Below are 26,732 nucleotides of genomic sequence, written 5' to 3' on the forward strand. Positions count from 1 at the left end.
TATGTTATATACATTATTTAATTAAACTCAGTGCTCAGGCTTGGACTTTATTGATGCAGTTTATTTATGGTACGCATTTATTTCTGTGCACACGCTTCCTATTTTTCTATCCAGTTACTACATATTATCTCCCCCAAACATCACGTTAAATCCAGGTATGCAAAATAAAAATATATCCATCAGTCAGCTGAAATAGCTATTATAACTGGAGTCTACAAATGTGCAATTGTAACAGAAAATATATATTAATGTGAAGGGATAGAAAGGTTAAAAAGGAAAATGTATATGGCTGCATTTCAATTTGAAAAAGAAACGTTTGCAATATACTCCCATGAGGAAAAATGCTTCTAATAAAATGTATTACTGCTTATCAGTGGCATATGCACATATCCTGTGAGTGCCCATTGACCAGTATTCATACACCATGCTTGCTCAGAGAGCTGGTGGCGGTGTGTATTGCGTCTGTGAAGACATAGTTTGTGCCATACAAGTCACTGCTCACTCTCTGAGCAGGCATGGTGTTTGAGTACTGGTGCACTGACCCTCACAGGATATGTGCGTATGCATCTGAAAACTAGTAATACCTTTTGGTAGAAGCATTTTTGCTAATGTTACTATATTGCAAAAATGCTTCTAAGTCAAATTGAAATACACCATGCAGATTTCAGGCTTGATATTTCTTGTTACTATATTTTTTCTACCAGAGCCAGTAAACCATAGGGATAGTTTTTCAGAGCACTTTGAAAACTGTAGTGTTTACCTTCAATCCATTTTCTTGTGTGATCTTCAAAACTTCTAGTGAAATGACATCACAAATAGAGATTGGAAATGAATTAAAGTTATTGTTCGAAAGATTCAAATCTTTAAGGCCTTGTAGTTGGCAAATTTCCTTGGGCACATTTAGGATCTCATTGTCTGAAAGGTTAATTTTCTGAAGGTTTTTTAACCTGCAAATTTCAACTGGAAATCCTGTAAATGTATTGAGTTGCAGTAGAAGCTCACAAAGAGAAGCCATGTTGCTAATCTCAGGTGGAATTCTATCTATTTTATTTTTGCTGAGATCTAAGTAATTGAGGTATTGGAGCTTGCAGATATATACAGAAAATACTCTTAGGTTATTTTCACTTAATTCCAAATGTTTTAGTTTCTCCATGCAAGTTATATTTTCAGGTATCTCAACTATGTTATTTTTGTTCAAGTTTAAATACAGTAGAGCAGTCATTGAGGTCAATGCTGCTGGGATTTGTTTCAGTTTGTTTCCTTGTAAGTCTAACTTTGTAACTTGCCAGCAGCTTTTCATTTCAATTGGGAGATACAGCAAACCATTCTCAGAACAAGTAACCACAGATAGATTTGTTAAATGAGCCAACTGTTCTGGTAAATCCACTATTTCATTTCGATCAATGTGCAGTTCCCTCAGCTTATTCAATTTCCGAATCTTGGCAGGAAGTTTGCTTATCTGATTGCCACTTACGGTCAGGCATTCTATGAACGGACAGCAGCACACATTTTCTGTTATAGCTCTGAGTTTATTATTTAAGATAGAAAGGACTCTAAGCTGCTGCAGTTTTTCAATCTTTTCTGATAGGACGGTCAAACTGTTCTCATCTAGTATGAGCTCTTCTAGATTGGCCAAGTTAAATAGTTGTACTGGTAAAAAGGTGAGGTGATTGTTGCTTAGTGTCAGCTCTCGTAGGTTTCTGAGGTGCCCGATTTCTTTTGGCAAACTTTTAATCTGATTTCCAGATAGGCATAGCTTGACCAGGTGTTGCAGACGGAATATGGATTTTGGCAATGTAGAAATATGATTGTCATCAAGGTTTAACACATGCAGGTTCTGAAGGTTGCACACAGAATCTGGGAGAGTTTTAAGAGAGTTCCCACTTAATCCTAAAATCTGCAGGTTTGTGAGGTTTCCCACGCAATGAGGCAACTGTGTAAGTTTATTGTGGCTTGCAAAGATTTGTCTGATATTATCAAAGCCTGATATCTCATTAGGCAAACTTTTTATGCAATTGTGACTTATATTTAAGGCTTGCAGTTGAGAAAGAAAACCAATTTCCGCTGGTAAGGATACCAGTGAATTCCCTTCAAGTGACAACATTTCAAGCTCATGAAGATGCCCCACATCAGCAGACAGGGCTTTTATTGCATTGTTGTTTAATTGTAAACATTTTAAATGATTGATTTTGAAAATTTCTTCTGGGATTTCTGTTAGCTGTTGAGTGTTCAGGTTGAAAATGTTACTTCTGTCTGTGGCAGATAACATGGTTGTTGATAAGTCGTTTACCCACTGCAGGAATTCATAAATTCAATTTGCCCAAGTTAACATTGCTCCATAGTCTGTAAACAAATACAAGTCCGTGTATTTAATTAAATATGTGATCTTAGTTTTTTTTTTAAATTATGCTTTTTTTAAACACAGCCTTTAAAAATCTGAGACACCTGAAATGTTTATACAGATGTGTGTCAGGTTCAGCAAATGAGATTTTACCTAAATAACTGTTCTTCTTACATTCTCAGCTGCAAGTCATTCAGGGTACTGAAAATACACTCTACAACTATCCAATTCCAAAACGGATTATATCGGTCTATCTATCTCTTTTTGTTTTGTTTGTTTTTTTAACAATTATCAAAATACATTTCAATTAACATTGCAAAATATTATTATAATCTTAATGCATGTGTTTTTTTTTCTCACATACACAGTGTGTCTCTTTCATAGTCTTTTAAAAAACATAGAAAAGATGAATTGTCTCTCTCTCAACAGAAAAACATACAGATAGATATCCAACAATTCTTAAAGGGACAGTATAGTCAAAATGAAACTTTCATGATTCAGATAGGGCATGCAATTTTAAACAACTTTCACATTTACTTTTTATCATTACATTTGCTTTGTTCTCTTGGCATTCCTTGTTGAAAGCTAAACCTAGGTAAGCTCATATACTAATTTCTAAGCCCTTGAAGGCCGCCTCTTATCTCAGTACATTTGGACATTTTTTTACAGCTAGACAACGCTAGTTCATATGTGCCATATAGATAACATTGTGCTCACTCCTGTGGAGTTCAGAAAGGTTATATCAAATGTATCTAGAAACAATTACACAGATACAAGTATGTCTCCCAACAATGTTCATATACAGCAACAGATTTAAAAAACACAAGTTAAAATCTTGGCATTTCTAAAAACATGACATTCTAACAAGAACATAGTCTCAGGTTCTAAAAAAGCAAGATGAGTGGGTAATACAGGAAAACAAAGTCAGTCACCAATGGCGACAATATGGCAGAGGTTTTTATAAAGACAGAGACCAGGTCCCTCAAAAAATACAGAACACACAAAAGATCCCCCAATAGGAATAAGAAAAATAACAAGAGATAAACTAGAGGAGGAAAAAGAAAGAGAAATAAAAAGAGTAAAGTATCTACCAAAAAATGGTGTTTTTAATCTAAGTAAGTAAAAAGAAAAAGTATTAAATTTAGGTCTTAGCTTTGCTCCATCAGCTAGGCTGAATAAATTCGACACACATATCCATGTTAGCCAGTTTGTTAGAAAACTGACATTTAAAAAATACTTTATCTGAAACCCAATTGAAAGAAACTGGCAGAATAGCAATCAAGTAGAAACTACACCTCCCACTCCAAAAAGTATTAATTCAGACCTTAAAGGGACATTAAACCCAAATTTTTTCTTTCATGATTTAGAAAGAACATGCCATTTTAAACAACTTTCTAATTTACTTCTATTGTCTAATTTGCTTCATTCTCTTGCTATACTTTGCTGAAAAGCATATCTAGATAGGCTCAGTAGCTACTGATTGGTTGCTGCACATAGATGCCTCATCTGATTGGTTCACCCATGTGCAATGCTATTTCTTCCTACAACAAAGGATATCTAAAGAATGAAGCTAATTAATAATAGAATTAAATTCTAATGTTGTTTAAAATTGTATTCTCTATCTGAATCATGAAAGACATTTTTTGGGTTTAGTGTTCCTTTAAACTCAAATCTAGATTCTACCCTACTAATGAAAAGGGCAGAAATCTAGAATTATTCAAAAAACTAGTGCAAAAAGACATAACAATGGCCAAAATAAAGAATAACACACCAAGAAATCTAACATTTAGGGAAAGGTCAGTTCTAAAAAAAAAACTACAAAATTACAAAGAAATAATAAAAAAAACAAGTGGATAAAGGTGGTGGAGTATTGGTCATGGACAGATCCAACTATATACAGGAAGCACATAGACTTTTGGGCGAGATCAAAACATATAAATAACTTAAACTAGACCCCACAAGAAAATTCTTCCTTAGACTTTTTAAATTGCTAGATGAGGCCAAAACCAAACAAATTGTAAACAAAAAAGAATATGAGTTTATATATACCAAATTTCCTAATACCCCTATTTTCTACTTCCTGCCCAACAGACCCATAATATCGGGTATAGAGTCACTTACATCAAATCTCTTACAGTATATAGATGGGTACCTGCAAAATTATGTAAAAAAAACTTCCTTCCTATCTAAAAGACACAACAGACATTTTAAACCGGATAGATTGGAATGGGAACCCCCCCACTATATACTTGTGACATGTGACGTCTCATCCCTATACATCATTATAGATCATGATTTGGGTATAAAGGGTTTACAATTTAATCTAGACAGAGATCTCACACTAGCAAGGGAACAGAAGGACTTCATTATTAATGGAATAAAATTTATTTAAAATCAAAATTACTTCTCATTAAAGGAGAAATTCTATATTCAAATGAGAGAGACAGATATGGGCACAAGATTCGCACCCAGCTATGCCAATTTATTTCTGGGACGTTGGGAGAATGCATTCATCCCCAGCCATAGCCTGGGTGCGAATCTTGTGCTATACAAAAGATACATTGACAATGTATTTTTTGTTTGGAAAGGGAACCAATCAGAACTAGATACTATACTTGCAGACATGAACAAGAACAATATGGGCATCTCATTCACCCATACTTACAGTAAACATCATATAACATTCTTAGATTTGGATATTGAGGTCGTTGACAATAACTTGGGAAACAAAAACACACTTTAAGGAAGTCGATGCCAAGAATCTAATTCACTACAACAGTTGCCACCTCAAAAGGTGGAAAGATAACATACCTAAGGGGCAATACCTTAGAATTAAAAGAAATTGCTCCAGGACACAAGATTTTAAAGAACAAATACCAATTCTGGAACAAAAGTTCATAGAAAGAGGCTATGACCCAGACATTACGAATCAAGCTAAACAAGAAATTGAAAAAGGGATAGAAAAAGACTCCTTACATACAAACAGAATAATGCAAATGACCAACAGATTCAACTAAAATTAACGTCCCGTTCATCACTGATTTCAATTATGACAATAAAATAATAACCAACATTTTGAAAAGACATTGGCATCTGGTTCAAACAGATCCCATCATAGGAGAAAAAGTTGCAGAACAACTGAAAGTGATATAAAGGAGAGCAAGAAATCTTAAAAGCATACTAGCCCCCAGTGAACTAAAAACATTGAGGAATAAGGACTATGAAGTAGGCATAGAAGGGAATCAACTAAAAAGCTTCTTCCCCTGGTTTTGATGCAGGGCGTGCAAATATAGTAGCAAATTAAAAGTCCTTAAATCCAACGCTAACAATTTTGAACACATCATTAGAGACATCATTAGATTCCAAGACAAATTCGTAGTTTACGCAATTGAGTGTTCATGTAAAAAACTTTATATAGGTGAAACGACACGAACTGTCCGCGAAAGAATCAGGGAACATCTGTCCTGTATAGACAGGGGTAATTTAGATACATGTATCTATAGTAATTTTAGAGAGATACATATTGGGATAATACACTGCTAAAAACTGAAGCAGAAATGATCTATAAATTAGACACATTATCTCCAAAAGGCCTAAACTCCGAAATTGATATGTCCCCTTTTATATAGCATCCAATATCCTCATACATCCAACCTCTTTCATCATATGCCTAAACCTCTATCTTGCACAAACACCTAGGTGTAAGTCCACCTTAAATCAATCCCATCATATTATCACCTGTTTGTGTTGTATAGGCCCATAATAGCCTCCAGCACTATATCTGTTCAAGTTGTATACTGAATTACAATGATCCATCTAGTTGTAAGCCATTACATTACCATATTCTTTTATTGTACATGTCTATATAAGCCTATATAAATACGTCTGTTAAGTTATGTATTGTATATTTATATGTGACCTTAATGATGATATTATATTAGAGCAATATAAAGACATTGTCCATCTATAACGGGACATTACTATTTACATTATTGCCCTATAACTTGGGAAAGATCTTCACCTTTCCACCTTAAATTAGGACTCAGAAAAAACTGACCAATCAAAAGGAAGGAAGGCTTTTTTAAATCTGGAAGTGAGAAGTATGTGCATGTCTTGATAAACCCCTCTACAGGCAAAACATGTTGATCAGGACTTGCTGTCACTTCAACTCACAATATTTGGTTCTTGTTTCCAAGTTTGCATTCCGGATCCGAGGTTTGTTAGCACACATCGCTACCTCGCTACCACACCCACCCTGTGGAAGTCAGAGGATTGGACAGAGGGAGGTGTCTGGCATTCATCAAAAGTTACCAGGATTTGCAACCAGGAGTACCACATATCACATTTATTGATTACCAGCGGATTCCCTTGAGCTGTCACCGTTGTGACGCATCTGACCTCTGACCTCCGGATATGGGGAGGTGAGTCAGGTGATTCTACTCTTACAGCCAGAGCCTCTACACTTCGCAAACACATGCTGGATGTGCTCACTGAAAATTTGGAGATATAAAGGCTCACAGAGTAACTATGATTGAGGTAACTAAGGTAACCTTCTGCCCAAACCAACTTAGCGATCCCTCTGGATGCTTTCTGATCCGCGGAGGGGACATTTGTATTGACACTACATTAAGGTTCTTACTCTATAAACACCTCTGCTATATTGTCGCCATTGGTGACTGAGGTTGTTTTCCTGTATTACCTACTCATCTTGCTTTTTTAGAAGCAGAGACTGTGTTCTTATTAGAATTTTATGTTTTTAGAAATGCAGAGATTATAACTTGTGTTTTTTAACTCTGTTGCTGTATATTAACATTGTTGGGAGATGTCCCTACTTGTATCTGTGTAATTGTGTCTAGATACATTTGATATAACCTTTTTGACCTCACATTAAATACTATTTGTATATACACTTTCCAAATCATTATATTATTATTTTACTTAGTATACGTGCTTTTAGCGCTGCTTCACTTTCTTCCTAACACTTAGTTTAATTTTTCCTGAGGGGTTTAACTGTATACAGTAGCAGCAGGATTAACCACAATCCTAGGTGCTTCTATCATTATCTTTCCACTCTTGTGGAGTTACCTAGGAGTCAGCACTGATTGGCTAAATTCAAGTTTGTTAAAATAACTGAAATAAGAGGGCAGTCTGCAGAGGCTTATATACAAGGTAATCACAGAGGTAAAAAGTATATTATTATAACCGTGTTGGTTATTCAAAACTGGGGAATTGGTAGTAAAGGGATTATCTATCTATAAAGAAATACAAATTCTGGAGTAGACTGTCCCTTTAAATAATATAAGTGTAAACTACTTATAAGCACAGATACAGAAGCATATTAATTTGATCTACACAGAGATGACAGGAGTGAATCTTTTGCAAAAATAGAAGCACTTTGTGTGTTGCAAACGTGGAGAGGTAAAGAGTAGTAGACAAATAACATGACTAAAAGTCTTCTTTGTGACCCCTAGCCTTTCATTTATATATCAATGATGTCAACTGCTCACCTGAAAATAACTAGGTAATACATTATAGGATTAGAATTATTTTCAAAAACACATAAAACACACATTGTCTGCTTACCTGTTGTTGTTTTTGTTTATATATTTAAAAAAAAAAATCCAAAGAAAATCTTCAAATTGAAAAGCAAATTATGATGTAGATTCAATTATGGTGTAAGGTATGAAATACAGAGAGAGAGAGAGAGAGAGAAACTTCAATTTCACTTATTTAACACCTGTGTGTCCCCCAGCTAAGCTTGTGTAAGTGTCTGCAAATTGTAATTCAAGCACAGAGAACTGTCACTATGGTGACCTCTACAGAAACATCTACAGGGTGAGATCAGAGACTCTTGGGGTGTGTGGTCAGTAATTTCACAAGTGTTTGCTCTCTTTGTGGTTTGTGTGCGTATAAACAAGACTGACAGGTCCAGAGCAGTGGCGTCACTAGGGGGGGGCGGGGGGGGGCGGGCCGCACCCGGGTGACACCCTCCAGGGGGTGACACCAAAAAAAAAAAAAAAAAAATTTTTTTTTTTTTTTTTTTTTTTTTTTTTTACATTTTATTGAAATTCAAAGAAATACAATGTTGAGATGCATAGGTTATTTTATTAGAGGCTGGCATTTGTGAACATTAGTGGGACTGGGGAAGTTGTAGACACACAATTTTTTTGCCCCTTGAGCCAGTGCTGCAATTTCAACAAATAGTTTTCCCGGCTGCTTTTGCTTGTTTGTACTTTGCTCCTCCCCTGCCCAATTTCACTATGAATGTTGTGGGTGTGCCGTGGGGCTTGCAAAGTTGCGCTGCTAGCCTAAACCTGCCTGCCTATCTGTGCTCACTGCTCAGTGACATGCGGCCCAGGGCTGTGCACTGACAGACTTGGAACAGGGTCAGAGAGCAGAATTTTCATAGTTTGCGTGCTTAAACCTTTTCTTCAGTGATTTATTTTAGAGTGCTCTGTTTATCTTTCATTTGATGTTCTGCTGAACCAGGGAGCAGCTCTAGGCATGAGCTTCCTAATTAATGAAGTGCAGTTTACATATTTTGTATGTGTGTGTCTGAGTTTTTGTGTGTCTCAGTGTTTTTGTGTGTGTGTTTTTGTGTGTGTGTTTTTTTGTGTGTGTTTTTTTGTGTGTGTCTGAGTGTGTTTCCGAGTGTTTGTGTGTGCATCTGAGTATGTGTTTAAGTGTGTCTGAGTGTTTGTATGTGTGTTTGCCTGTGTTTTTGTGTGTGTCTGCTTTCTGGGGGGGGGTGACACCATGACTTACCGCACCGGGTGACACCAACCCTAGTGACGCCACTGGTCCAGAGGTCTGTGCATGAGTAATGAAAGCTTGGTATTGCCTCCAATTAGAACAGGTTATCTTTACCTGATTTAAAGTGCACTGTTGCCACTGAATGTTCAGTAGATCTCTGCCCTTTCCCTCTGGTATGCTGAGCTTGAAAATATATTGAAATCATTTGCATAGCTATTAGCAACCCAGGGCTTAAAAAATGTAATACAGTTTCCTATGCTGATGGTGGAAACTTAGAGCATTGCTTGTTTGTTGTGGAGCTGCGGTCACTTGTGACATGTTTTATGCAAATATTGATTATTGGGATTTGTTGCATTATTCGATTTATATATTACTTAGAATAAATATATTAATTATATATCTAGGATATTATGTGTGGTTCATTAACAGGGACAACTTTACCATTTGCTTGGCCCTGTACAAGACAAATTTGTGCCCCCCCCCCATGCCCTGACCCCAGTATAGCCCAGTCTTGTCCCAATATTCAGTCTTACCTCTGTAAAGCATAACACTATCTATTACACCTCCTGATACTATAAACACTTTTTTATAAAATAAGTACAGGACGTACAATGCACCTTCTCATACCCTCACCCCTGACACTTTGGAGCTCCCAAAATCATAGTGGCCTGGGTGGGTGCCCCTCTCTGCTCAAAGGGCAGGAATAATGGTTAACCTCTTAGTGACCAGACCATTTTTCAATTTTCCTATTGTTAAGGACCAGGGCTGTTTATACATTTCAGCGGTGTTTAGCTGTAATTTTCAACTTACTCATTTACTGTACCCACACATATTATATACAGTTTTTTTCGCAATTAAATGGAATTTCTTTATTTTTATCATATAATATAATTAACTATAAAAAATTATAAAATATTATGAAAAAATGAAAAAAACAAACAAATTGCTTCTAACTTTGACCCCCAAAATCTGTTGCACATCTATAACCACCAAAAAGCACCAATGCTAAATAGTTTCTAAATTTTGTCCTGAGTTTAAAAATACCCAATGTCTACCTCCTTAACGGACCGGGAATGTGAGACTAAAACTTCCCCAAAAGATCGGAGTATTTTTATAATTTTTTCTATCACTCCATTTAAACAGAAATAAAGCCTTTTTTAATATTCACCTATCAAAACTATATATATATTTTTTAGTAGACAACCCAAAGTATTGATCTAGGCCCATTTTGGTATATTTCACCGTCAAATGCGATAAAATAAAAAAAATAGTTTACTTTTTCATAAACTTTAGGTTTCTCTCTGAAATTATTTACAAACAGCTTGTGCAATCATGGCAAAAATGGTTGTAAATACTTCTCTGGGATCCCCTTTGTTCAGAAATAGCAGACATATATGGCTTTGGCATTTCTTTTTAATAATTAGAAGGCCACAAAATGCAGCAGCGCACCACACTTGTATTATGCCCAGCAGTGAATGGATTAATTAGGTAGTTTGTAGGGTTAATTATAGCTTTAGTGTATAGATTACCGTCCCACCTGACACATCCCACCCCCTGATCAACAGCTCTCTTCCCTCCCCACCCCCCCAGTGGTCACCCCCATCTTAAGTACTGGCAGAAAGTCTGCCAGTATGAAAATAAAAGTTATTTTTTTTTAAAATATATTTTCTGCAGTGTAGGACCCTCCTTACCACCCAACCTCCCTGATCCCCCCCAAACAGTTCTCTAACCCTCCCCCCTCTACCTATTTGCCGCCATCTTAGGTACTGGCAGCTGTCTGCCAGTACCCAGTTTGCTGCAAATTATGCTCATTTTACTAATAAAAATGAAAAAAAAAACATTTTTTTCTGTAATGTAGTTGCCCCCCCTCATTACACTACCCTCTTCCCCCTCCCAGATCGCTTTCCTAACTCGAATTCCACATAGGATACCCCTCTCTTTCCTTACACCTCCTCCATCCTCCCTACTTCCCACTCACTGCTTTTTTCCATAGCGTAGCGGTTTCATCCGCTCCCGCCCCCTCCAGCAATGGGTCTTCCACCCGCCTCCCTCCTAACCATCCCACGCCACCAACGATCAGCACCATCGCTGGCCAATGCAGAGAGGGCCACAGAGGGTATTGCACGATGCCTCAATATTGATGCATTGCTGCATTACCCTGAGAGTGGCTGGAAGCAATCACAATCACTTTCATCGCTCATATTCCCCAAGGATGTGCCAGGCATGTTTTTAGTAGTTAAAGACCGTTTTTTGTAGGACGTGCCTGGCACGTCCTTTGTCGTTAAGGGGTTAAAGGACCATTAAATACAGTAGATTTGGAATGAGCAGTAATTTTTTTCCCTAATAAGCACAATTTTAAAATTTACTTACAAATACACTGAACTCTTGCACATGGTCAGTAATAGCGGGTGCCTCAGAAAGTGTGCACATAAAAAAACTGTGCACAATTTGATAATAGAAGTAAATTGGGAAGTCTCTTAAAATGGAATCCTTCATCTGAATCATGAAAGTTTAATTTTGACTTTAGTCTCCCTTTAATAGTAAGGTTCTTGCAGAATAGTGATTCAAAGAAAAGGTGTATATGAGAAATATTTTGCACACCAAAAATGTCTAGTACTACAATTACGTTTTAATGCTCATCTTATTTATTACAAGGACAGAGACTAATATTTTGCTATAACATTTCTTTACTACTCAAACAGCCCTTTAAAGCATAAAACATGCACATTAAACAATAACATAAAACATATAATATAAACCAATGAAAAAAATAAGTAATGGAAAGGACGAATCAGAGAAATCCAAGGTTCTTATAGTGTCCAATCAGAAGTTAATCTCCCCCTTTTCTCTTTGCTGCTCTTAAACACAAGTGCTCAGTATTTTTATTCTATTTCAAGTGTTATTGAATTGTTTTAATTACAGTACAGGTAGCCCTCATTTCGAGCTGGTTCAATTTGCACCATTTCACAATAGCGCCTGTTCCAAGTGATCACGTGACCACTATTGAAGAAGTTATTCCACAGGCTTCTTAGCAGAAGGGTTTTTGTCACCTGCATTTATAGTACAGCACTGTAATATGGTGTACAGCACACGAGTAGTTTGCCATTTGTTTGCTCTAGTAAAGGGACAGTCAAGTCAAAATTAAAGTTTCATGATTTAGATAGGGCATGCAATTTTAATAACTTTCCAATTTACTTTTATCATAACATTTGCTTTGTTCTCTATGGTGCTCATATGGTAATTTTCATTGAAGGATGCCTCTTATCTCAGTGCATTTGGACAGTTTTTAACAGTGCTAGTTCATGTGTGCCATATAGATAGCATTGTGCTCACTCCCTTGAAATTATTTATGTGGGATGTGAATGTAAGCATAGAACATTTGATGATACAGGGGAAGGTACTCCAATAATGTTATATAATGTTAAAGGGACAGTCAATTCAAAATTAAACTTTAATGATTCAGATAGGGCATACGATTTTATACAACTTTCCAATTTATTTTTATCATCAAATTTGCTTTTGTTCTCTTGGTATTCTTTGTTCAAAGCAAAATCTAGGTAGGCTGATATGGTAATTTCCATGGAAGGATGCCTCTTATCTCAGTGCATTTGGACAGTTTTTAACAGTGCTAGTTCATGTGTGCCATATAGATAGCATTGTGCTCACTCCCTTGAAATTATTTATGTGGGATGTGAATGTAAGCATAGAACATTTGATGATACAGGGGAAGGTACTCCAATAATGTTATATAATGTTAAAGGGACAGTCAATTCAAAATTAAACTTTAATGATTCAGATAGGGCATGCGATTTTATACAACTTTCCAATATATTTTTTATCATCAAATTAGCTTTTGTTCTCTTGGTATTCTTTGTTACAAGCTAAATCTAGGTAGGCTCAAACCGATTTCTAAATCAATAAAGTCCGCCTCTCATCTCAGTGCATTTTGACAGTTTTGCCCAGTTAGACAGAGCTAGTTCCTGTGTGTCACATAGATAACATTGTGTTCACTCCTGTGGAGTTAGTACTGATTGGCTAAAATGCAAATTTGTCAAAAGATCTGAGATAAGGGGCAGTCTGCAGAGGCTTAGATACAAGGTAATCACAGAGGTAAAAAGTTTATTACTATAACAGTGTTGGTTATGCAAAACTGGGGAATAGGTGAACTGTAAATAAAATTGCTATCATAAATATAAAAGCGCAGTAACATATTAAAAATATGTTTCCATGCTGATCTTTTTGATATTGAAGCTAACAGCAAGTGTTTGTCTGTGTGCATGTGAAGAAAAAACTGCCTTATAGATGGATACTGACTGGCCTCACAAGCATAAATACACTTTTTATATTACTGATTTTTACACAGCATTAATGTGAGGGCTTTAAATATAATAAAATATTACACAATAACAAACATTATATATATATATATATATATATATATATATATATATATATATATATATATATATATATATATATATATATATAGTTATAATATTACCTTGCTAATGTCAATTTTGACAGGGGCCTGGAACATAACTCATTTACTTCCCATTGACTTACATGATATAACTGGGTTTATTTTACACCAATTTGTTTTACAACTATACAGGAACAGAAGCAGAAACTGAGGGCTACCTGTATTCACAATTTTCATTATTGTTTCTCTCACTTTATGGGTTTATTTACAACCATCTTATTTTTTTATTTTCATTCGGCTTGATTACGAGTTTTGTGGTATGAGTGAAAAAGCAGCGTTAAGGCTTTTATTTTACTACCGCTGGTATTACAAGTCTTGCAGGTTTAGCTGCACCGCACACTTTTTTGGCCGTAATGCAACGTAACTACCGCAGCTTTCCAAAAGTCCTTTTTCAATGGGACTTCCTTTGCGCCGGTATTACGAGTTTGCCTGGAAGGCCAAAAAGTGAGCGGTACACCCTATACTGTCAAGATTCGTACCGCCACCTGAAAGTCAGTAGTAATGGGTTTTATGTTACAACGCCTTAACATAAAACCCATAACTAAAGTGCTAAAAAGTACACTAACACCCATAAACTATCTATTAACCCCTAAACCGAGGCCCTCCCGCATTGCAAATAATAAAATAAAATTATTAACCCCTAATCTGCCGCTCCGGACATCGCCGCCACTAGAATAAACATATTAACCCCTAAACCGCCGTACTCCCGCATCGCAAATACTAGTTAAATATTATTAACCCCTAATCTGCTGTCCCTAACTTTGCAGCAACCTACATTACTGTTATGATTGGAACAGCCAATGCAAGCTTAATCCTATTGGCTGATTGGATAAGCCAATAGGATTGAAGCTCAATCCTATTGGCTGATTGCATCAGCCAATAGGATTTTTTCACCTTTAATTCCGATTGGCTGATAGAATTCTATCAGCCAATCAGAATTCAAGGGACGCCATCTTGGATGAAGTCACTTAAAGGAACCTTCATTTGAGAAGAGCCGTCGGAAGAAGAGGATGCTCTGCGCCGGATGTCTTGAAGATGGAGCTGCTCCGCGCCGGATGGATGAAGATAGAAGATGCCGTCTGGATGAAGACTTCTGCCCGGTTGGATGAAGACTTCTGCCGTTTCATTGAGGACTTCTTCCGCTTCGTTGAGGGTGGATGTCGGGTCTTCAAAAACTGAAAGTGGATCTTCTGGGGTTAGTGTTAGGTTTTTTTAAGGGTTTATTGGGTGGGTTTTATTTTTAGCTTAGGGTTTGGGCGGAAAAAGAGCTGAATGCTCTTTTAAGGGCATTGCCCATCCAAATGCCCTTTTCAGGGCAATGGGGAGTTTAGGTTTTTTAGATTGGATTTTATTTGGGGGGTTTGGTTGTGTGGGTGGTGGGTTTTACTGTTGGGGGATTGTTTGTATTATTTTTTTACAGGTAAAAGAGGTGATTTCTTTGGGGCAATTCCCCGCAAATGGCCCTTTTAAGGGCTATTGGTAGTTTAGTTTAGGCTAGGGTTTTTTTTTTATTTTGGGGGGATTTTTTATTTTGATAGGGCTATTAGATTAGGTGTGATTAGTTTAAATATTTGATAATTTCTTATTTTTATTTTGTGTAATTTAGTGTTTTTGTTTTTTTTTGTAATTTAGTTAATTGTATTTAATTAATGTAATTTATTTAATTGTAGTGTAAGGTTAGGTGTTAGTGTAAGACAGGTTAGGTTTTATTTTACAGGTAAATTTGTATTTATTTTAGGTAGGTGGCTAGTTAATAACTATTTACTAACTAGTCTACCTAGTTAAAATAAATACAAACTTGCCTGTGAAATAAAAATAAAACCTAAGATAGATACAATGTAACTATTAGTTATATTGTAGCTATCTTAGGGTTTATTTTACAGGTAAGTATTTAGTTTTAAATATGAATTATTTAGTTATTAATAGTAGGTTTTATTTAGATTTTTTTAAAACTTTAGTATAGTGGCGGCGACATTGGGGCGGAAGATTAGGGGTTAATAACTAATGTAGGTGGCGGCGATGTCGGGGGCGGCAGATTAGGGGTGTTTAGACTCAGGGTTTATGTTAGGGTGTTAGGTGTAAACATAACTTTTATTTCCCCATAGGAATCAATGGGGCTGAGTTATGGAGCTTTACGCTCCTTTATTGCAGGAGTTAGACTTTTTTTTTCAGCCGGCTCTCCCCATTGATGTCTATGGGGAAATCATGCACGAGCACTTAAAACCAGCTCAAAGCAGCGGTGGTATTAGAGTGCGGTATGGAGCGCAATTTTGCTCAACGCTCACTTATTACCTGCTAATGCTGGGTTTATGAAAACCTGTAATAGCGGCGCTATAGGGAGGTGAGCGGTGGAAAAAACGTGCAAGTTAGCACCGCAACGCTCATAACGCAAAATTCGTAATCTAGCCGTTTGTTTTTAATTAATTTACCAACAATTTTTTTTTTAAATGATTTTCATAATTTTTCTCTCCGTTTTAGAATTTAATTTTCACTCCTTTTTATTCCTCTGTTGATTATTCTGTTCTTTTATTTCCTACTTATTTCACTATAAATTTTCCTATAATATCTGTAATATATTTTGGGCTAGATTACAAGTGGAGTGCTAATGAATTGCGCCCGTAAAAGTGATAAAAATTAGTGCTCTGAAAATTAACCAGTGATCAGATATCTGGTTAATTTTCTAAATGTGCCCCAATTGCCCCCAAAATACATTGGTGTGTTTGTTTAAAAATAAAAAACAATGAGCATCTTTATTTTTTTTTAAAATATAATTGCCAAAAGCCATTTTTTTAAGGGTTAAAAGTGGTGGGTGTTAGAAAAAAAAACTGCACTGAAAAGTACCTTTACATTGCGGGCCAAGGGAGATTTGTGTTCACTGTAAATATAAATACGTATATAAGCATATACATATATATTTAAGCTCTGCTTCCCATCACTGCACAACTTACCCCCTTTGCTGCGCTATGTTTAAGACTATGGAAGCATGCTCTTGTGAGTGCAATGCATTCGTGCAATGCGAACACACCTAACTTGTAGTACTAGCGCACGTTTGACCTGCGCAAATATTGCCCTCGCAAAAGCAATATTTTGTGCTTAACTTGTAATCTGACCCTTTATGTTTTATTTATTCCAGTTTTCTTTTTAAAGTTTTGTATCTTGCAGTGTTTCTTTCCTCAGCTTGTTAATTCACTTTCAGCAGCGCTTCTTACCTGCGCTCTGCTGCCTTTCCATCCGCCATTTCACTGTTCCCTTCCCATCTGGTGATGTGCTGACTTCATTTTCCCACCTCCTATACATTTCACAACCCCATTTTCTGCCCGTTTCTTCCATCTTTCAGGATCTCACAGGGCGGTTTGGATGATTTTCTGTTATAGAAACAATCAACTCTAATTACATTTTATTCAGATACTTAGTTATTTTACTTAGATAATTTAGTTATCCTACTACTTATTGTTTGATTGTTTAATAGTCTTTATTATATATTTTCCCATATCATATTTTAAATCAATTATTACAATATTTAATGAATGTGTGTGTGTATGTACAGGTATATATATATTTTTTAAATTGACTAGAGATCGCCACCTAGTGTAAAGAATATACCAAATCTTTATAAGGTAAAAGATTCTATATAAGATAGATTAATTGTTAAACAGCTGCTATTTTATAGTCAATTGGAGAAAAAACAACAAAAGGAAACAGCGCTATGTTTAACTAAAATAAAAAAAATAGTCTTTATATTGTGTATCAAAATTTAAAGAGAGTGAGACTGATGTCTCAACTTCAATACATTGTATATATTAAAGGAAAGTACATTCTCTTTTAGATGTACAGATTACAGCATATGTTATGTATATGTGAACAAAATATTTTCGGGATTAAAAAAATATATTGAATATTCTTAAAATGAAAGGCGAATAAAAGCAGCAAAAACGCAATAGTACCTAGCGTTCTATTCTATAAATCATGCATATTGCAGAATGCACAGATATTAAGTAAGAATACAGCTGTATTTTTATTATTCTTTTAAGTATTTTTGTAGTCAATATGGCATAGAAGGAGTGTTAAATGTTTAATGTTTGGGTAGAATTTGTTACATATATCACTGCAGAAACTACACAACCATCTCTCTCTATTACCAGTTCCCTGTGTACATACACAATAACAGAGTATTTAAAACATACAATGCCTTGCAAAAAGTATTCACCCCCTTGTCATATTTCATGTTTTGTTGCCTCACAACCTGGAATTAACATGAATTGTTTGAGGATTTGCATCATTTAATTTACTGAACATGCCCACAACTTTGAAGATGTTTTTTTTTATTATTATTATTGTGAAGCAAACAACAAATAGGGCAAAATAACATAAAAAGTAAATGTGCATAACTATTCACCCCCCTAAAGTCAATACTTTGTAGAGCCACCTTTTGCAGCAATCACACCTCCAAGTCGCTTTGGCTAAGTCTCTATGAGCTTGCCACATCTTACCACTGGGATTTTTGCCCATTCCTCCTTGCAAAACTGCTCCAGCTCCTTCAAGTTGGATGGTTTGCGCTTGTGAACAGCAATCTTTAAGTCTGACCACATATTTTATATTGGATTGAGGTCTAGGCCATTCAAACACATTTACATGTTTCCCCTTAAACCACTCAAGTGTTGCTTTAGCAGTGTGTTTGGGGTCATTGTCCTGCTGGAAGGTGAACCTCCGTCCTAGCCTAAAATCACGCACAGAATGGTACAGGTTTTGCTCAAGAATATCCCTGTATTTAGCACCATCCATCTTTCCCTCAACTCTGACCAGTTTTCCAGTCCCGGCTGCTGAAAAACATCCCCACAGCATGATGCTGCCACCACCATGTTTCACTGTGGGGATGGTGTTCTTTAGGTGATTTGATGTGTTGGGTTTGACATAGCATTTTCTTTGATGGCTGAAAAGTTCAATTTTAGTCTCATCAGACCAGAGCACCTTCCTCCATACATTTTGGGAGTCTCCCACATGCCTTTTCGCAAACTCAAAATGTGCCATTTTGTTTTTTGCTGAAAGTAATGGCTTTCTTCTGGCCACTCTGCCATAAAGCTCAACTCTATGGAGCGTACGGCTTATTGTCGGCCTATGTACAGATACTCCAGTCTCTGCTGTGGAACTCTGCAGCTCCTCCAGGGTTACCCTAGGTCTCTGTGCTGCCTGTCTGATTAATGCCCTCCTTGCCCGGTCCGTGAGTTTTGGTGGGTGGCCGTCTCTTGGCAGGTTTGCTGTTGTGCAATGTTCTTTCCATTTGGTTATGATCGATTTGATGGTGCTCCTGGGGATCATCAAAGATTTGGATATTTTTTTATAACCTAACCATGACTTGTACTTCTCAACAACATTGTCCCTTACTTGTTTGGAGAGCTCCTTGGTCTTCATGGCAGTGTTCGGTTATTGGTGCCTCTTGCTTAGGTGTTGCAGCCTCTGGGGCCTTTCAAAAAAGGTGTGTATATGTAATGACAGATCATGTGACACTTAGATTGCACACAGGTGGACATCATTTCACTAATTATGTGACTTCTGAAGGTAATTGGTTGCACCAGAGCTTTTTATGGGCTTCATAACAAAGGGGGTGAATACATACGCACATGACAATTTTTTGTTTTCTATTTCTAAAAAATAGTTTTATGTATATATTTTTCTCATTTCACTTCACCAACTTAGACTATTGTGTTCTGATCCATCACATAAAATTCAGATTAATAAAACATTGAAGTTAAGGCTGTAATGTAACAAAATAGGTAAAAAGTCAAGGGGTGAATACTTTAGCAAGGCATTGTATTAACTCATATAAAACCAATTTTGAATAAACTCAAGAATTAGAGCAAACAAAACAGTTGCCTGGCCAATCCGGTGTAATTCCAAAACACAACGCGTTTCATGGACACGCCCCTTCATAAGGTGTAGTGTATAAGGATCATTTGCTCTTATTTAAAGTGCTTCAACAGAATGCCCATTGTTGTCTGACATAGACACATCTTATCGTATCTGCTTCATTCTTTCTCCTTTCATATTACTGATTCTATAAACATAGTATTATAAAAAAAGAAACTAGATTAAAATTTTAGTTTAGTCCCTTTGGGTATAGAGTATGCAAATTAAGTACCCAAAAAGTCTCCCATTTATTTAGCTTCCTTTCTCAATCTCCTCTTCAATACCCAGGGCCATCAAATCGCTTACGTTTCTTTGGTGTACCCGGTCAAAATGACGGGAGACAGAATGTTTTAAGAGACTGACTTTTATATTGTACAGATGTTTGTATATACATTTACATAAGGGATGTGGAGTGCGTCCAATATAATATAGGTTGCAACTACATCTCTACAGATCACAAATCACAAAGGTGGTATCCCAATTTATAAAAACATTTATTTTATCATTTCTTCCATCATGGAGGAAGGTTAGTGCTTTATTGGGGCAATACGTACAGTATTCACATTGACTGCATCTGTGTCATCCTGTAGGAGGTGCATTTGTCAGACCCCATCATTTTTGGTTTGTACTATAAGGTTTTTCATTTTTCTGCTATTCCCATTCCACAAATTTAGTAGTCAAATCAGAGGGAGATAGAATTGATTTAAATAGTTTTCTTTTTTTGCAAATCATTTGATTTGCTTTTGGTGCAGTTGGACCTAAGATTGGGTCCTTACACACTAGATGCAAGTGCTTAATAATTTCTTCAGTAGGTTACTTATCCTGGCAATATGTAGTTAACATCTTGTTAGTATATTTTCTATTATCACTCATTTCAGATATTCTACAATTATCTATCTCATTAATGCAATATTTCTTTGTTTTGATTGAAGCCTTTTTCTATAAATCTTGATTTTAATGTTTCAGCCTGAGAGTGAAAGTCAGACTCATCATTAAGTTTTTCTTTATTCTAATAAACTGTTCTTTAGGTATATTTGATATCTATTGTCTATCATGGCAGTTATTACTCAACTACAGCTGATGAAGGAGCGTGTCCCTGAAACGCATTGTGTTTTGGAATTACACCGGTCTGGCCAGGCAAGTGTTTTGTTTGCTCTTATTTTTGAGTTTATTCAAAATTGTTTTTACATGGGTTGATAGGTTTTAAGTGCTCTGTTATTGTGTATGTACACAGGGAACTGGCAACAGAGAGATGGTTGTATAGCTTCTGCGGTGATATATGTAACACATCCTACCCAAACATTTAACATACAACACTCCTTCTATGCCCTATTGTCCACAAACATACTGAAGGCAGAATACAGCTGTATGCTTATTATTCTTTTAATATCTGTGCATTCTGCAATATGCATGATTTAGGTACTATTGTCTTTTTGCTGCTTTTATTCACTTTTAATTTCTAGAATATTCAATATATTTTAATCCCAAAAATATTTTCTTCACATATACATACGTTGTGATCTCTACATCTAAAAGATAATGTACTTTCTTTTTTCAATATACAATATATATATATAAATCCATAGAGATCACTCGCTGTGAGGTTAAATGTGGTGCACACTTACCCGTCTACCATATATCAACATCTCCGAGCCACTGCCTGCCAGCGCTACTACATCGTCCTAAGAGCAGAAATGACGTCATTGCTCCAGATGACGCAGCGCCTGGCATGTATCTGTGCACAAACAAACAAAACAGTGGATATAAATGTATTCTAGGTTAAAGGTCACAAGTAATCTCACAAATAAATAAAACAAACCTTTTCGCATCCTAACATATTATCCTTTAGTGTTGCATTGTTGTGTTATGTGCATACACGTTTATAGTTTGAATTTTTAGTACTGATGTTACCATGACAACTCTATACAAGCCAAGGCTTTTTAACTTAAAGGGACAGTCAAGTCCAAAATAACTTTCATGATTCAAATAGGGCATGTGATTTTAAACAACTTTCCAATTTACTTTTATCAAAAATTTTGCTTTGTTCTCTTGGTATTCTTAGTTGAAAGCTAAACCTAGGAGGTTCATATGCTAATTTCTTAGACCTTGAAGGTTGCCTCTAATCTAAATGCATTTTGATAGTTTTTCACCACTAGAGGGCATTAGTTCATGTGTTTCATATAGATAACATTGAGCTCATGCACGTGAATTTACCATGGAGTCAGCTCTGATTGGCTAAAATGGAAGTCTGTCAAAAGAACTGAAATAAGGGGGCAATCTGCTGAGGCTTAGATACAAGGTAATTACAGAGGTAAAACGTGTATAATTATAACTGAGTTGGTTATGCAAAACTGGGAAATTGGTAATTAAGGGATTGCCTATCTTTTAAATCAACAAAAATACTGGTGTTGACTGTCCCTTTAAAGCAGTTCTCTACCTGCATATCTCTTTCATCAAAGCCTTAGTCACTGCTTCTAGTATAACGTATATTAATAGCACAAATTATATTAATGTTAATGATAATAATCAGAAGTGTTTGAACCGAAAATAGGATGAAAGTAAATTTGAGGGTGGAGATTATTAGACTAAAGAATGGATAAGAGCTAAATGTATCAATATATAGCTAAATCTCATATCTTAAAGGACCAGTCAACACAGTAGATTTACATAATCAACAAATGCAAGATAACAAGACAATGCAATAGCACTTAGTCTGAGCTTCAAATGAGTAGTAGATTTTTTTTCTGACAATTTTAAGTTATGTCTTTTTCCACTCCCCCCCTGTACCATGTGACAGCCATAAGCCAATCACAAATGCATACACATACCATGTGACAGCCATCAGCCATTCACAAATGCATACACACTTATTCTAGCACATGTTCAGTAGGAGCTGGGGACTCAAAAAGTTTAAATATAAAAAGACTGTGCACATTTAGTTAATGGAAGTAAATTGGAAAGCTGTTTAAAATGACATGCTCTATCTGAATAATAAACGTTTAATTTTGATTGAGTGTCCCTTTAACACAATTATCTAGACTTTTTTTTTTTTATAATTTTTATTGGAGGTTCATAGTAATGCATACATGAAACAAAGAAAAAAACAAGCATAATAATAATAACATATAAGTTTCATATGACACAAATCTATAAATACATAGAATAATTCAAAAGGACATTTTAGAGGTATAGCACACAGGTAAGATGCCTAATATTCTTGAGTGCCTCCCAACTGCTACAAGAGGACGCTCTTGGACCTCAGACATATGTATATAAGAAATATAGGAAAGGCTAATGCTCACAATGGAAACCACTTTTGGGTCTCCAAATAAGAACCTCATTTTTTATATTTTTTGGTTCCCAACTTGAAGTAACAGGTAGGTTGAAAGAGAACACTAGCAAATAGAGTGCCAACTCCAGCCATTCAGTTACAAGTTAATCAGAATGTAGGTCTAAAAGATAAATAATTCAAGCTTTAAAGATCCCATCAGTTAGTTTGGACGGAAGGGAGAAGTAGGCGAGAAATAAATTAGCTAAAGGAGGTAAATTGGTGAGCTGACTGCTAGGGTGTATTGAAGACCATTAGGACAAATATGATTTTAAAGGTATGCACATTAACTTTGAGGGGAAGTAATCAATAGAACATTATAAATAAGTATAACATTAGAACACAAGATGGGCAACACTGGTAACTGGGGGACTGATTATAGTTTTGCAAGCCACATCAAAGACTGGGCTAGGTTTTAAAACTTTAAACTAAGGTATTTACATGTAAGTGAACCGAACCATCTATATCATAGTGTAAGTTAGTTTGTAAAAAGAACATACTATGGGCATGTATATATATAGTACTGGGTACAACTTTATATAATGTTGCTCTAATCTTCCCAAGGGGAGAGTATTGGTGCAGGACCTGCCTGCAACAGAATGGTGGCCTAGAAAAGAGAGACACATCACAATAAAGGTCACATTATTAACAGAGAAAGTGTACATATTACATTTTTACGAATGCTAGATGCTTAATGTAACTACCCAGCTGATGAAACCTACAACAGGGGATCTCAACTGCCCAATATATTTATTTCCTATAAGCTAGTCAGTTACTTATATCTAAGGCCAATATAAATGGCAATGTGAATAGGATTCACAACCTCATGTTCATGCCCAACAGTCCGAGTGCAGAAAACAAGGCATCATAAATGAGATAACAAACAAACGTCCCAGTGAATAAAACAAGCAGGTTAGTGACATATCCTATGAAAATAGGTCTCCAGCGTTCTCCCACAGCGGCTAGCAAGCCGCGAGAAAGACAGCAAAAGTATCAGTCCCTGACTTGCGCTCCACTCATAAAGAGATCACGGACCTCCAGGATCCCATGTAAGGTATAGTGGGGCTGTGCAATAACCTAAGCATAGCCTCTGCGAGAGTGGCAGTAATTGCCCTGGGTCTCAGAGAATCCCAACCCCTCTCAGGATAGTGATAAAGGGATATGTAATGCACGGTGAGAGGTTGTAATAGCTACACTCCTTTACTTTAGGGAACAGCGTCTGCAGGCTGAGCTCACCATCTATGCTGCTCTGCTGGTCAGTGAGTGGGAAATCAGCAATTGAAGGAGCGCAGGCCTGGTATAGATATGTAGGATTCTTGAGGGCAGCCACTGTTCCATTTGTCAGCCTGCTCTCCTGCATGACAGCCGCCTCCCCATTCTTGCGCTCCGTTACCTTAACAGGCTCATCAAATGTAGGGTGCAGACGCCGGGGCCCAAGGACGCCGCCACCCCCATTATCAGATGGATTCGTCTCAAAACGAGCAGGCTGAGGAGACAAGTAAGTGTCGCTGCTAGTAGGTGAATGGTAGAGCTTGCCTTCCAGGTCTGTGTGATGACTCAAGAGCAAGTTGCGCAGTTCCGTGAAAAAAGTTGAAGGGATCTCCATTGTAGACACCTGTGGCCAGACGTTGAACGGAAACGTAGTAGGCGATGTTATAGGATTTGCTTGCAGTGACTTGATAGTTGGAGAACCTGCAGGGTTTTGCGGAGCTTCCCTGCTTCTTAACGACAGAGGCGGATGATTGCCCTGCCGGGGGGGTTAGAGTGGTAGGCTGCAACCTCTGATCCTTACCGGGGTGCTGCGAATAGCCTCAAATCTAGAAATAAGGATCATACACACTATAGGGTACTCATCTGTGTTAGTTTGACACAAAAAAAATATGTGTGATGCAGTTTTAAATAGGAGCTTTTAGGTAGATTTGCGCTGATGAGGAGAGCTGATAAATATGCGACCAGTCATGGCCGCCTCCCGGAAGTTCCCCCCATCTAGACGATTTTTGATACTTCTTAGCATATTCTATTGCTGTATAGTGTTGAATAAAAATACCTTATCCTTGCTAGGAAGACTAAGCCGCTATTCACTTGTTAACAGTACTTAGAAGTAGTTAGGTTACATTGGATAAGTAAAAAACATAATTTATGTAAGAACTTACCTGATAAATTCATTTCTTTCATATTAGCAAGAGTCCATGAGCTAGTGACGTATGGGATATACATTCCTACCAGGAGGGGCAAAGTTTCCCAAACCTCAAAATGCCTATAAATACACCCCTCACCACACCCACAATTCAGTTTAACGAATAGCCAAGAAGTGGGGTGATAAAAAAGTGCGAAAGCATATAAAATAAGGAATTGGAATAATTGTGCTTTATACAAAATCATAACCACCACAAAAAAGGGCGGGCCTCATGGACTCTTGCTAATATGAAAGAAATGAATTTATCAGGTAAGTTCTTACATAAATTATGTTTTCTTTCATGTAATTAGCAAGAGTCCATGAGCTAGTGATGTATGGGATAATGACTACCCAAGATGTGGATCTTTCCACACAAGAGTCACTAGAGAGGGAGGGATAAAATAAAGACAGCCAATTCCTGCTGAAAATAATCCACACCCAAAATAATGTTTAACGAAAAACATAAGCAGAAGATTCAAACTGAAACCGCTGCCTGAAGTACTTTTCTACCAAAAACTGCTTCAGAAGAAGAAAATACATCAAAATGGTAGAATTTAGTAAAAGTATGCAAAGAGGACCAAGTTGCTGCTTTGCAGATCTGCTCAACCGAAGCTTCATTCCTAAACGCCCAGGAAGTAGAAACTGACCTAGTAGAATGAGCTGTAATTCTCTGAGGCGGAGTTTTACCCGACTCAACATAGGCAAGATGAATTAAAGATTTCAACCAAGATGCCAAAGAAATGGCAGAAGCTTTCTGGCCTTTTCTAGAACCGGAAAAGATAACAAATAGACTAGAAGTCTTACGAAAAGATTTCGTAGCTTCAACATAATATTTCAAAGCTCTAACAACATCCAAAGAATGCAACGATTTCTCCTTAGAATTCTTAGGATTAGGACATAATGAAGGAACCACAATTTCTCTACTAATGTTGTTGGAATTCACAACTTTAGGTAAAAATTCAAAAGAAGTTCGCAACACCGCCTTATCCTGATGAAAAATCAGAAAAGGAGACTCACAAGAAAGAGCAGATAATTCAGAAACTCTTCTGGCAGAAGAGATGGCCAAAAGGAACAAAACTTTCCAAGAAAGTAATTTAATGTCCAATGAATGCATAGGTTCAAACGGAGGAGAGCTTGAAGAGCTCCCAGAACCAAATTCAAACTCCAAGGAGGAGAAATTGACTTAATGACAGGTTTTATACGAACCAAAGCTTGTACAAAACAATGAATATCAGGAAGAATAGCAATCTTTCTGTGAAAAAGAACAGAAAGAGCAGAGATTTGTCCTTTCAAAGAACTTGCGGACAAACCCTTATCTAAACCATCCTGAAGGAACTGTAAAATTCTCGGTATTCTAAAAGAATGCCAGGAAAAATGATGAGAAAGACACCAAGAAATATAAGTCTTCCAGACTCTATAATATATCTCTCGAGATACAGATTTACAAGCCTGTAACATAGTATTAATCACAGAGTCAGAGAAACCTCTTTGACCAAGAATCAAGCGTTCAATCTCCATACCTTTAAATTTAAGGATTTCAGATCCTGATGGAAAAAAGGACCTTGTGACAGAAGGTCTGGTCTTAACGGAAGAGTCCACGGTTGGCAAGAGGCCATCCGGACAAGATCCGCATACCAAAACCTGTGAGGCCATGCCGGAGCTACCAGCAGGACAAACGAGCATTCCTTCAGAATCTTGGAGATTACCCTTGGAAGAAGAACTAGAGGCGGAAAGATATAGGCAGGATGAT

General features: G+C 36.7%; 1 protein-coding gene across 1 annotated transcript in view; it reads right to left on the bottom strand.

The window, feature by feature from the left end:
* LRRD1 (leucine rich repeats and death domain containing 1) overlaps positions 1-6,706 on the bottom strand; it is a 91,983-nt gene extending 85,277 nt beyond the window's left edge. The window contains exons 1-2 of the mRNA XM_053712973.1: positions 6,515-6,706; positions 761-2,343 (exon numbers count right to left, since the gene is read on the bottom strand). Of these exons, the coding sequence (XP_053568948.1) occupies positions 761-2,269 (1,509 nt within the window). The 5' untranslated portion in view covers positions 2,270-2,343; positions 6,515-6,706. The remainder of the gene's footprint in view (positions 1-760; positions 2,344-6,514) is intronic.
* Between the last annotated feature and the right edge of the window lie 20,026 nt (positions 6,707-26,732).

Source organism: Bombina bombina, chromosome 5, assembly GCF_027579735.1.
Source record: "Bombina bombina isolate aBomBom1 chromosome 5, aBomBom1.pri, whole genome shotgun sequence".
NCBI lineage: Eukaryota > Metazoa > Chordata > Amphibia > Anura > Bombinatoridae > Bombina > Bombina bombina.